This window comes from Pelobates fuscus, chromosome 1, assembly GCF_036172605.1.
Source record: "Pelobates fuscus isolate aPelFus1 chromosome 1, aPelFus1.pri, whole genome shotgun sequence".
NCBI classification, from domain to species: Eukaryota; Metazoa; Chordata; class Amphibia; order Anura; family Pelobatidae; genus Pelobates; species Pelobates fuscus.
Window position 1 is genome coordinate 488,189,936 of NC_086317.1, and position 14,817 is coordinate 488,204,752.

At 37.8% G+C, this 14,817-nt stretch overlaps 1 protein-coding gene across 1 annotated transcript in view; it reads left to right on the top strand.

Moving 5' to 3' along the window:
* XNDC1N (XRCC1 N-terminal domain containing 1, N-terminal like) overlaps nt 1-14,817 on the top strand; it is a 103,726-nt gene that overhangs the window by 55,565 nt on the left and 33,344 nt on the right. The window contains exon 4 of the mRNA XM_063441605.1: nt 12,045-12,200. Coding sequence (XP_063297675.1) covers nt 12,045-12,200 — 156 coding nt within the window. The remainder of the gene's footprint in view (nt 1-12,044; nt 12,201-14,817) is intronic.

Genomic DNA, 14,817 nt, shown 5'->3' on the forward strand with positions numbered 1-14,817 from the left:
CAGAGAACTGCAATGTTTACATGGTGGCACTAAGTCTGCCCTCAGTGGCAGCTGGGGAGCTTCCAAAATCGTAACAGACTTTTGGTCCGTTATCTGACGCTGGACGATCTCACGCTCTGCATGAGGACCTCCAGTGTCAGATTTTCGCATGCACATTAGACCCTGCTCGTCTTGGAACAGATAAGGTAAGTAAATAAAGGGTTTTTAACCTTCATTTTCCGGGGAGGAGGGGGCGCAGGGAGTGGGGAGGCAGTGGGATTGGTAGTCCTAAGTGTAACAGCACCCCAGGTATAGAAGGGGTTAACGCCACCAAAGCTGTTTCTTTTCCCGAATGCAAAGTCAGCTACCGAACACTCTTAAGTGCCGAACAGGAATCATACGAATAATCCCCCCAAGTATGAGACGAGGCTCTGTATTGAGGGTCAAGCAGGATCTGTTTAATGTGGGCTACATGTCAGCCTTTCATGCAGGTCTTCCAGCAAGGGACTCTCCCATAAGGACCTTGTGGAAGACTGAGACAGTTTTGTACGGCAACCAATCACATACATTTACAGTAATAAACACTCCCACCTGAACAGTACAACTCCTCCTCTCTATCCTGGAGATAATTGGGTTAAGTGCTAGAGGTCTGCCACACTAAGAATACAGCTTTGTATTCCTGGCACTACAGTATCCCCTTAAGATAAACTTTTTTGATGCCTGTAGTGTCCCTTTTGTTTTTTGGAATTTCTTTTAATTGTTGTTGGTTTTATTTTCTGTAGTTAAGTGTTTTGTTTTCTAGAATTTCTGTATTGTTACATTAAATGTCATTTTCCAGCTTTTTTTTTTTTTAAATCAATCTTTAGTTCATATTGGTGCTGGCTAATGCCAGTGTATGAAGACAGCAGTAGCGAGGAGGCATGCCAGGGTTTTTATAATATTGTATCCCAGCATCTTTATCTATAACCAGGCAAAATTTGGATGGAAGACTGAAACCTTAGATGAAATGTGACATGTAAATGCTACACCCTCTCACACGTGTGCACTGGGGTGAGCAAGAAGGGAATTATTGGCTGCTGGTGATTGGCTGAGAGTGTCAGCTGACCCTCACTGCCGGTCACCATTGTCAACTCTGTTAATGAAGAAAAAGCCTGTGTCTAATCCCCTCTGTCTCCCAGGTGTGAGAAAATCAAGTCGCATGGCTCTTATTAACTAGGCAGGGCTTGTAATTGCTCCACTTAGCCTGGGGGGTGATTTGTGCATGTATGCTTCATGATGTATTGCGTGCGTGTAGCACAGTGTGGCTCAGATGCACTACATTCCCTTCACATCTCACTCACATACATATAATCCCTCACATACATCTAATCACTCACATACATATAATCCCTCGCATACATCTAATCACTCACATACATATAATCCCTCACATACATCTAATCACTCACATACATATAATCCCTCACATACATCTAATCACTCACATACATATAATCACTCACATACATATAATCCCTCACATACATCTAATCCCTCACATACATCTAATCCCTCACATACATATAATCCCTCACATACATCTAATCCCTCACATACATCTAATCCCTCACATACATCTAATCGCTCACATACATCTAATCCCTCACATACATCTAATCCCTCACATACATATAATCGCTCACATACATATAATCACTCACATACATATAATCCCTCACATACATCTAATCACTCACATACATCTAATCCCTCACATACATATAATCCCTCGCATACATCTAATCACTCACATACATATAATCCCTCACATACATATAATCCCTCACATACATATAATCCCTCACATACATATAATCCCTCGCATACATCTAATCACTCACATACATATAATCACTCGCATACATCTAATCCCTCGCATACATCTAATCCCTCACATACATCTAATCACTCACATACATCTAATCACTCACATACATCTAATCCCTCACATACATCTAATCCCTCACATACATCTAATCACTCACATACATCTAATCACTCACATACATCTAATCGCTCACATACATATAATCACTCGCATACATCTAATCCCTCGCATACATCTAATCACTCACATACATCTAATCACTCACATACATCTAATCACTCACATACATCTAATCCCTCACATACATCTAATCACTCACATACATCTAATCCCTAACATACATCTAATCACTCACATACATATAATCCCTCACATACATCTAATCCCTCACATACATCTAATCACTCACATACATCTAATCCCTCACATACATCTAATCACTCACATACATCTAATCGCTCGCATACATCTTATCCCTCACATACATCTAATCGCTCGCATACATCTAATCGCTCACATACATCTAATCCCTCACATACATCTAATCACTCACATACATCTAATCACTCACATACATCTAATCCCTCACTTACATCTAATCACTCACATACATATAATCCCTTACATACATATAATCCCTCACATACATATAATCACTCACATACATATAATCCCTTACATACATATAATCCCTCACATACATCTAATCACTCACATACATATAATCCCTCGCATACATCTAATCACTCACATACATATAATCCCTCGCATACATCTAATCACTCACATACATATAATCGCTCACATACATATAATCACTCACATACATATAATCCCTTACATACATATAATCCCTCACATACATCTAATCACTCACATACATATAATCCCTCGCATACATCTAATCACTCACATACATATAATCGCTCACATACATATAATCACTCACATACATATAATCCCTTACATACATATAATCCCTCACATACATCTAATCACTCACATACATATAATCCCTCACATACATCTAATCACTCACATACATATAATCCCTCACATACATCTAATCACTCACATACATATAATCCCTCACTTACATCTAATCACTCACATACATCTAATCGCTCGCATACATCTTATCCCTCACATACATCTAATCGCTCGCATACATCTAATCGCTCGCATACATCTAATCGCTCGCATACATCTAATCCCTCACATACATCTAATCACTCACATACATCTAATCGCTCACATACATCTAATCGCTCGCATACATCTAATCGCTCGCATACATCTAATCCCTCACATACATCTAATCACTCACATACATCTAATCGCTCGCATACATCTAATCGCTCGCATACATCTAATCCCTCGCATACATCTAATCGCTCGCATACATCTAATCGCTCGCATACATCTAATTGCTCGCATACATCTAATCGCTCGCATACATCTAATCGCTCGCATACATCTAATCGCTCGGATACATCTAATCCCTCACATACATCTAATCACTCACATACATCTAATCGCTCGCATACATCTAATCGCTCGCATACATCTAATCGCTCGCATACATCTAATCACTCACATACTTCTAATCACTCGCATACATCTAATCACTCACATACTTCTAATCACTCGCATACATCAAATCACTCGCATACATCAAATCACTCGCATACATCAAATCACTCACATACATCTAATCACTCACATACATCTAATCACTCACAAACATCTAATCACTCACAAACATCTAATCACTCACATACATCTAATCACTCACATACATCTAATCACTCTCATACATCTAATCCCTCACATACATCTAATTACTGACATACATCTAATCCCTCACATACATCTAATCACTGACATACATCTAATCCCTCACATACATCTAATCACTCACATACATCTAATCACTGACATACATCTAATCCCTCACATACATCTTATCACTGACATACAACTAATAACTAGCATACATCTAATCACTCACATACATCTAATCGCTCGCATACATCTTATCCCTCACATACATCTAATCGCTCGCATACATCTAATCGCTCACATACATCTAATCCCTCACATACATCTAATCCCTCACTTACATCTAATCACTCACATACATATAATCCCTTACATACATATAATCCCTCACATACATATAATCACTCACATACATATAATCCCTTACATACATATAATCCCTCACATACATCTAATCACTGACATACATCTAATACCTCACATACATCTAATCACTGACATACATTTAATCCCTCATATACATCTAATCACTCACATACATCTAATCACTCACATACATCTAATCGCTCGCATACATCTTATCCCTCACATACATCTAATCACTCACATACATCTAATCGCTCGCATACATCTAATCGCTCGCATACATCTAATCGCTCGCATACATCTAATCCCTCACATACATCTAATCCCTCACATACATCTAATCGCTCACATACATCTAATCCCTCACATACATCTAATCACTCACATACATCTAATCGCTCGCATACATCTAATCGCTCGCATACATCCATATAGAAATATACAAAAGAAGGAAACAGTGCTAAATTAGACCAATCCTATAAATAGGTAAAGTAGGAGGCAGCAACCTAAAATAGGGTTCCCTCTAAGCCCTATGAACAAAGGTAATATACAAGACAAAACAGAAAAAGGTTGCGCCAAAGCTGACTAAAGTGCAGCTAGAGAATGAACAAAGTCCAAAGTGTAGGTGGTGCCAAAACAAAGTCTTTAGTAGGGCCTGGTGGGGAACAGACGGCCTATGTGGAGGGGTATTCTCTCTAAGGGTCACGTGAAGATGGCTTTTCAGGATCCGTATGTAAAGAAAGAAACAAATAATGGTGCAAATACATCTGATGCGAGGGTTGATATGCAGGAAGAAGAGATCTATGATAATCCTACTCATGTGTAGTAGAGCTGAACTAGCTCTAGTGTGGATGGCATACAGCGGTACAATCCCCGCTTATAGGATACGTAGCGAAGTATTGGTCTTTTACTCCGTATGTAGAAGAGAAAGACAGATGATAGGGCAGTACGTCTGGTAAAGATGGTGTATATAACAACAGAGTCTAATACAGTCTTACTCACGTTTAGTAGAGCTTAAGCCAGCTCTAGTGTGAATAGCGTACAGCAGTATAATCCCCGCTTGTAGGATACGTGTAAAGGGTTAAGTCTTTGCCGATATGTAGATCATAAGGGAGAAGAGAGACAACTAATAGTGCTCGCTGTATAAAATCTTATATAAGGAGTATAAATACTAAAATGTACTCACATAGAATTGAGCAGGCGGACTGCTCAATGATTTGGGCGTGAGTGGTATAATCCCCACCTCAGATGTCTTTGAAGTAATACTCAGCAGAAGAGATAAAATCAGGATACCAAGCAAAATTTAAAATAATAAATAAAAGAGTAAAATGGCACAATCAGAGTGATTTAAAAGTAGCCAAAACACCTTTATTTGCAATACAGAGTAAAATTATAAAATATCCACAACGCGTTTCACCTATAATGGCTTTATCAAGTGGAGACAAAAAAAACATGCTTGGTAGGGTTTATATAGGGGGACTGATTATAGACAGGCGCCTAAATTACGTCATCAGGTAAGGTGCATTTTCAAAATATAAAATAAACTATATATATGTATTCATTGGTGGTCTGGGCAGCTTCCCCTGAAGTTTGGAGTAAAAACGAGGGTTATAAATAGGGTAAAAGTTGTATTTCATTTGGTCATGTGATCGGCTTACTTTTCAAATAATAATAATAATGTATTCAAGCCTTTATTTATTTGTCTTATGCTATTACCCTTACTTAATCATCCAGCCTCTTTAAATACCATGTAGAAGTGCACTTAAAAGAAAATACTCACTAGTGCACTTAATAATTTATTTTAAGCTATTATGCCAAATAACTAATTATCCTTTTTAAATAATATGTAAATAGTGCACTTAAAATAACCTGTCACTCCTGCATTTTCTGTACATATGTATTTTAAGTTATTCCCCTTTTATATAAGGGTTATCTAATCTGTATGTACTTCATGTATTTATTAATGCAGTGTATATATAAGGGTTATCTAACCTGTATGTACTTCATGTATTTATTAATGCAGTGTATATATAAGGGTTATCTAATCTGTATGTACTTCATGTATTTATTAATGCAGTGTATATATAAGGGTTATCTAATCTGTATGTACTTCATGTATTTATTAATGCAGTGTATATATAAGGGTTATCTAACCTGTATGTACTTCATGTATTTATTAATGCAGTGTATATATATATAAGGGTTATCTAACCTGTATGTACTTCATGTATTTATTAATGTAGTGTATATATATATAAGGGTTATCTAATCTGTATGTACTTCATGTATTTATTAATGCAGTGTATATATAAGGGTTATCTAATCTGTATGTACTTCATGTATTTATTAATGCAGTGTATATATAAGGGTTATCTAATCTGTATGTACTTCATGTATTTATTAATGCAGTGTATATATAAGGGTTATCTAATCTGTATGTACTTCATGTATTTATTAATGCAGTGTATATATAAGGGTTATCTAATCTGTATGTACTTCGTGTATTTATTAATGCAGTGTATATATAAGGGTTATCTAATCTGTATGTACTTCGTGTATTTATTAATGCAGTGTATATATAAGGGTTATCTAATCTGTATGTACTTCATGTATTTATTAATGCAGTGTATATATAAGGGTTATCTAATCTGTATGTACTTCATGTATATATTAATGCAGTGTATATATAAGGGTTATCTAATCTGTATGTACTTCATGTATTTATTAATGCAGTATATATATAAGGGTTATCTAATCTGTATGTACTTCGTGTATTTATTAATGCAGTGTATATATAAGGGTTATCTAATCTGTATGTACTTCGTGTATTTATTAATGCAGTGTATATATAAGGGTTATCTAATCTGTATGTACTTCATGTATTTATTAATGCAGTGTATATATAAGGGTTATCTAATCTGTATGTACTTCATGTATATATTAATGCAGTGTATATATAAGGGTTATCTAATCTGTATGTACTTCATGTATTTATTAATGCAGTGTATATATAAGGGTTATCTAATCTGTATGTACTTCGTGTATTTATTAATGCAGTGTATATATATAAGGGTTATCTAATCTGTATGTACTTCGTGTATTTATTAATGCAGTGTATATATATAAGGGTTATCTAATCTGTATGTACTTCGTGTATTTATTAATGCAGTGTATATATATAAGGGTTATCTAATCTGTATGTACTTCGTGTATTTATTAATGCAGTGTATATATAAGGGTTATCTAATCTGTATGTACTTCATGTATTTATTAATGCAGTGTATATATAAGGGTTATCTAATCTGTATGTACTTCGTGTATTTATTAATGCAGTGTATATATAAGGGTTATCTAATCTGTATGTACTTCGTGTATTTATTAATGCAGTGTATATATAAGGGTTATCTAATCTGTATGTACTTCATGTATTTATTAATGCAGTGTATATATAAGGGTTATCTAATCTGTATGTACTTCATGTATTTATTAATGCAGTGTATATATAAGGGTTATCTAATCTGTATGTACTTAATGTATTTATTAATGCAGTGTATATATAAGGGTTATCTAATCTGTATGTACTTCGTGTATTTATTAATGCAGTGTATATATAAGGGTTATCTAATCTGTATGTACTTCATGTATTTATTAATGCAGTGTATATATAAGGGTTATCTAATCTGTATGTACTTCATGTATTTATTAATGCAGTGTATATATAAGGGTTATCTAATCTGTATGTACTTCATGTATTTATTAATGCAGTGTATATATAAGGGTTATCTAATCTGTATGTACTTCATGTATTTATTAATGCAGTGTATATATAAGGGTTATCTAATCTGTATGTACTTCATGTATTTATTAATGCAGTGTATATATATAAGGGTTATCTAATCTGTATGTACTTCATGTATTTATTAATGCAGTGTATATATAAGGGTTATCTAATCTGTATGTACTTCATGTATTTATTAATGCAGTGTATATATAAGGGTTATCTAATCTGTATGTACTTCATGTATTTATTAATGCAGTGTATATATAAGGGTTATCTAATCTGTATGTACTTCGTGTATTTATTAATGCAGTGTATATATAAGGGTTATCTAATCTGTATGTACTTCGTGTATTTATTAATGCAGTGTATATATAAGGGTTATCTAATCTGTATGTACTTCGTGTATTTATTAATGCAGTGTATATATAAGGGTTATCTAATCTGTATGTACTTCGTGTATTTATTAATGCAGTGTATATATAAGGGTTATCTAATCTGTATGTACTTAATGTATTTATTAATGCAGTGTATATATAAGGGTTATCTAATCTGTATGTACTTAATGTATTTATTAATGCAGTGTATATATAAGGGTTATCTAATCTGTATGTACTTCGTGTATTTATTATTGCAGTGTATATATAAGGGTTATCTAATCTGTATGTACTTCATGTATTTATTAATGCAGTGTATATATAAGGGTTATCTAATCTGTATGTACTTCATGTATTTATTAATGCAGTGTATATATAAGGGTTATCTAATCTGTATGTACTTCATGTATTTATTAATGCAGTGTATATATAAGTATGCACACTTGCTCAAAGTTCCTTCATTTCCCCTCTCCTCCCTTCCTCCATCTCATTATTTATTTATTTTTCTAATTCCTGTTCTATTTTGTACATTGAGGAATCACAAGTACAGTCTTTGAACTGTTTTGAATAATCTTTGGGCATAGTCCACACCCACACACTTATTCCCCCTCCTTCCCCTACAGCAGGGGTAGGCAACCTACGGCACTAGTGCCATCCACGGCACTTTGCACGGCACTTAAGGCTGCTACAGCCAAACAGGCTCTGGCCTATCAGGAGTCCCAGTGAAACTTCAGATATCTGCTAATACGAAAAGGTGGTGAAGGACAATCCTCAATTTATGCATTGCAGATCACTTCCTCCCAACACTTGTGAATGGGAATCCACAATGAAGTAGAGCAGCCTGCAGCTGCTGTTGCAGCTCCTGCCCTTGACCTGTACCTGGCCAGCTTGGTACCCACTGGAACCCAGGGAAGCCACCCACACTGCAGAATAATCCTCCCCTCATACAAATAATACGGACAGCCCACAAACAAACATATATACAATCCGCACAAACGGAACCCGCTAACAATCCACATACATGCACACAACCCCACATGCAGCCTTGCACATGCAATACCCCAAACAGCCCCACACATACACACACTACCAAACAAACAAGGTGAAATATCCATCCACACACACACACACACAATTCCACAAGCAACCCCCATACATAGCCCACATTCATATGTATCATACACAATACCACAAACTACTCCTGAACATATACAATATAATAGCTCATATACGCACAAATACAACAATACAAAGCAATTACAGTATGTGACAGACCCCTCTGTCTTGGAACTATGCTCTATTCCGTTGCCTTCGTCTATCCTTCGGTTAACCGCAGCTTAATTGGTGAACGTTGGGAGGTCGCTGTTCGTGTAACTCCCACGTGGCGGCAGCCATTTTAAAGTCCCGAATGGCCAGCGGTGTTCGGCGCCCAAACTATGGAACTTAAAACGGACACTATTTTGCACGAACACCGCTGAAGCCGCCGACCTCTCTTCTATGCCATCCAGCACACGAATGTCGGTCCGTTCGGTACTTTCCGGCACAAATAGACGCACCCCAGATAGCCATCCCATGGAGCCCGTTCGTATACCGAAAGACAATGTGAAAGACTTTGGCTCCATGGCGATTGAACTGTATGCATAGGATCTGAGCGGCATTCGGTAATAATGTGCGCTCAGATCCCAGCTATCTGAATGTGGGAATTCTGTTTGTGTAATGTAAAGTATTTGATTTTATTGTATTTTTATGTTCAGGTACAAAATGGAGTTTAGCGTCTATCCATGGAGATAATTGGATTACTTCCCAATTATCTCCAAGATAGAGAGGAGGGTTTATCTACATCAAAGGGGAGTGTTGTGTATGCTTGTGCTTGTGTATGCTTGTGCCACTGTGATTGGCTACTGTATCCACATTGTCCCAGTCTTCCATCAGGTCCCCTAGGGGAGTGTCCACCAGGAGGGAGACCTGCATAAATACCATGCAGGTAGCCCTCAATAAACCAGATCTCTGCTTAACCCTCAATACAGAGCTTGGTGTCGTACTTGGGGGTATTGGATTCGTATGATTTACTCGTTCGGCTGTTTGGTTCGTGAAAGATTTCGTATGGTTCCTGTTCGGCTAATTGGAACTGCTGTTAGCTGCTTCTTCATTCGGAAAGGGAACATCCTCAGCAGTATTAACCCCTCTTATACCGGGATGTACCGTAACACAGTATAAATAACACAAGCAGAATACGGCAGCATACACACCTCAATCTAAAAAAAATAGGACCGGCACGCTACGGGACATCTCAATCCTATATCGGCACAGTGCCGCTAAAAGGTTGCCTACCCCTGCCCTACAGCATCATTAGCTGTATACACCCCCTGGCCATCAGCATTATAACCACGACCCCGGCCGATAAACACGCCCATCCTATCTATCCCAGTTCACTCCCTCCCACCAGTATGCTACTAGTAGCAGCCCCTCCTGCACACTACATTTCCCAATACCCCTAGCGGCACGTCATGTGATCAGTCCGTTTTCCAAAATGGAAGCCGATCATGTGACCAACTAAAATACAACTTTTACCCTATTTATAACCCTCGTTTTTACTCCAAACTTCAGGGTAAGCTGCCCACACCACCAATGTATACATATATATAGTTTATTTTATATTTTGAAATGACGTCATTTAGGCACTAAACCTCATTTACTGTCTATAATCAGTCCCCCTATATAAACCCTACCCTACCAAGCATGTTTTTTTGTCTCCACTTGATAAAGCCATTATAGGTGAAACGCGTTGTGGATATTTTATAATTTTACTCTGTATTGCAAATAAAGGTGTTTTGGCTACTTTTAAATCACTCTTTTATTTATTATTTTTAATTTTGCTTGGTATCCTGATTTTATCTCTCCTGCTGAGTATTACTCCAAAGACATCTGAGGTGGGGATTATACCACTCACGCCTAAATCATTGAGCAGTCCGCCTGCTCAATTCTATGTGAGTACATTTTAGTATTTATACTCCTTATATAAGATTTTATACAGCGAGCACTATTAGTTGTCTCTCTTCTCCCTTATGATCTACATATCGGCAAAAGACTTAACCCTCTACACATATCCTACAAGCGGGGATTATACCGCTGTACGCTATTCACACTAGAACTGGCTTAAGCTCTACTAAACGTGAGTAAGACTGTATTAGACTCTGTTGTTATATACACCATCTTTACCAGACGTACTGCCCTATCATCTGTCTTTCTCTTCTACATACGGAGTAAAAGACCAATACTTCTCTACGTATCCTATAAGCGGGGATTGTACCGCTGTATGCCATCCACACTAGAGCTAGTTCAGCTCTACTACGCATGAGTAGGATTACCATAGATCTCTTCTTCCTGCATATCAACCCTCTTATCAGACGTATTTGCACCATTATTTGTTTCTTTCTTTACATACGGATCCTGAAACGCCATCTTCACGTGACCCTTAGAGAGAATACCCCTCCACATAGGCCGTCGGTTCCCCACCAGGCCCTACTAAAGACTTTGTTTTGGCACCACCTACACTTTGGACTTTGTTCATTCTCTAGCTGCACTTTAGTCAGCTTTGGCGCAACCTTCTTCTATTTTGTCTTGTATACTCACATACATCCAATCACTGACATACATCTAATCACTCACATACATCTAATCACTCACATACATCTAATCCCTCGCATACATCTAATCACTCACATACATCTAATCCCTCGCATACATCTAATTTCATTCACATATGGGATTTTACCAAGGTTTGTTGAATGTTTTTTCCTTTTGCAGCATGTTTGTTTATATTGTTTGCAATGTTATATGGGCTTTATTTACTTTAGAGCAGATTTTTAAGTATTGTTTTTATTCCTTTTTGCAGGGAACAGTGGTTCTGCCTTCCTACAAATAGATGTAGGCCGCTCTATTTGGCCCTCAGATAAACCCTTTGTAACTCTGCTCCCAACAACTACGCTCATGAACCCTATGGATTCCAGACTCGGGAAGAACTGCAACTCCGTGAGAATGTTCAAAGAAGGTAAATTGGGATCGTTGTGTGAAGTGAAACTATTACTGTGTACTCAACTTGTCAAAAAGTAATTATGGACTGACCGTATCCACAATTTAGACATTATTTTATTTTTACTTATTAAGCATCAGTGTTTTCTGTGAGGTTACCCAGTGTCACAAACGAACAGTTTGTGACAAATTAGCACAGTCAGGTAGAAACCGGTAGTAAGAAGGGATCTGTTTAATCAAGCTAACAATTTAGAGGACATGTGATATAACACAAAAAGGTAAAGACTAATATACTGCGAAGAGGAGATAAATTACCCGACGCACAGTTTGTATCCAAGTATATTTATATACATTGTGCAACATGAGTGGGAGTTCCTAAGTAAGATGCGCGGTAGACGATGACGGGACGTAATGATGTCATGCCATTGCGTCGCAAACATGCGCAGACACAGCAAAGGGACGCTGCCCGGCATATTTAAACGCCAGATTTTGAAGAAAGAACAAACTCCTGAAGAAAGACGAAATGCGTTGAGCAGATCAATACCCCCGGAAGGACTTCAATGCAGCAGCATTTAAAGAACTGATTTCCTCATTCCTAATCACTAGTGGTATGTGGAGGAGATATCTACTGCGGATTGACCAAGCCTAATTGAGGCTTAAAGCGCTTTTGCACATATTGATTTACTTCAATTGTGCCATTGCCTTTGTGAGTGTTCCTTTTACTTTTTGTAACATTTTGTGTTTATTAAAGCTTGCACAATTATTTTTTTTGTTTCTCATGTGAGTTTTACACTTTCCTCTGCATTATGGTAACCATAACTACCTCACATTTTGTGACCGTGGCGCCCTGTACTGTATTTTACCTTCATGTTGTACAGTTTGCTTGCACTTAGATGCTGAGATATGCACGAGCCTTCTGTGAGTACATGTTTTGTGAGGTGAGGGGGCAGACTACTTTATAGAATTAATTTGTATGATGGGTGGAGACCAGTGTTTAGGACAGGCCATTAGCAGTTAGACTGGTTTTGGCTGCCAAAACCTGAGCTGTACCTAGTTCTTATAGATCTATATTTTGATTATGAAAGCAGTGTAGATGACTGAAACACGGGTTGATTTTTATGCAGTATCTCCTACTGGGTTACATGGCGTGCTATTAATATGCCAGGTAACATCCCCTGGCACCGTCCTTTTTAATGCTATAAAGTATGCCATGTTAATGTAAGCCCTGTATACCTTCTCTATAGACCTTCTGTTTTGCAGTTTGGCTCAGGGCTTGATAAACCACTCATGCAAGGAGCCATGGTTTTTTCACCTTGGTTAAAAAAACAGTTTGCAGTTTCCCTAATGTGTGGACATATATATATATATATATATATATATATAAAACAGTTTACCTTCCTACATAAAGATACTGATTCCTAATGTGTGGGCTACATGTATCTGCTGGCTTCTAATGTGTGCACCTAAATATCTGCTGGTTCTTTGTGTATGGACCTGCATGTATCAGCTGGTTCTTTGTGTATGGACCTATATGTATCAGCTGGTTCTTTGTGTATGGCCCTACATGTATCAGCTGGTTCTTAGTGTATGGACCTACATGTATCAGCTGGTTCTTAGTGTATGGACCTACATGCATCAGCTGGTTCTTTGTGTATGGACCTGCATGTATCAGCTGGTTCTTTGTGTATGGCCCTACATGTATCAGCTGGTTCTTTGTGTATGGACCTGCATGTATCAGCTGGTTCTTTGTGTATGGACCTGCATGTATCTGCTTGGTTCTTAGTGTATGGCCCTACATGTATCAGCTGGTTCTTTGTGTATGGTCCTACATGTATCAGCTGGTTCTTTGTGTATGGACCTACATGTATCTGCTTGGTTCTTTGTGTATGGACCTACATGTATCAGCTGGTTCTTTGTGTATGGCCCTACATGTATCAGCTGGTTCTTTGTGTATGGCCCTACATGTATCTGCTTGGTTCTTAGTGTATGGACCTACATGTATCAGCTGGTTCTTAGTGTATGGCCCTACATGTATCAGCTGGTTCTTAGTGTATGGACCTACATGTATCAGCTGGTTCTTTGTGTATGGACCTGCATGTATCAGCTGGTTCTTTGTGTATGGACCTGCATGTATCTGCTTGGTTCTTAGTGTATGGCCCTACATGTATCCGCTGGTTCTTTGTGTATGGACCTACATGTATCTGCTAGTTATTTGTGTATGGCCCTACATGTATCAGCTGGTTCTTTGTGTATGGACCTACATGTATCAGCTGGTTCTTTGTGTATGGACCTGCATGTATCTGCTGGTTCTTTGTGTATGGCCCTACATGTATCAGCTGGTTCTTTGTGTATGGACCAACATGTATCTGCTTGGTTCTTAGTGTATGGGCCTACATGTATCAGCTGGTTCTTAGTGTATGGACCTACATGTATCAGCTGGTTCTTTGTGTATGGACCTGCATCTATCAGCTGGTTCTTTGCGTATGGACCTACATGTATCTGCTTGGTACTTAGTGTATGGACCTACATGTATCTGGTGGTTCTTTGTGTATGGACCTGCATGTATCTGCTGGTTCTTTGTGTATGGACCTACATGGATCTGCTGGTCCTTTTGTATGGACCTACATGGATCTGCT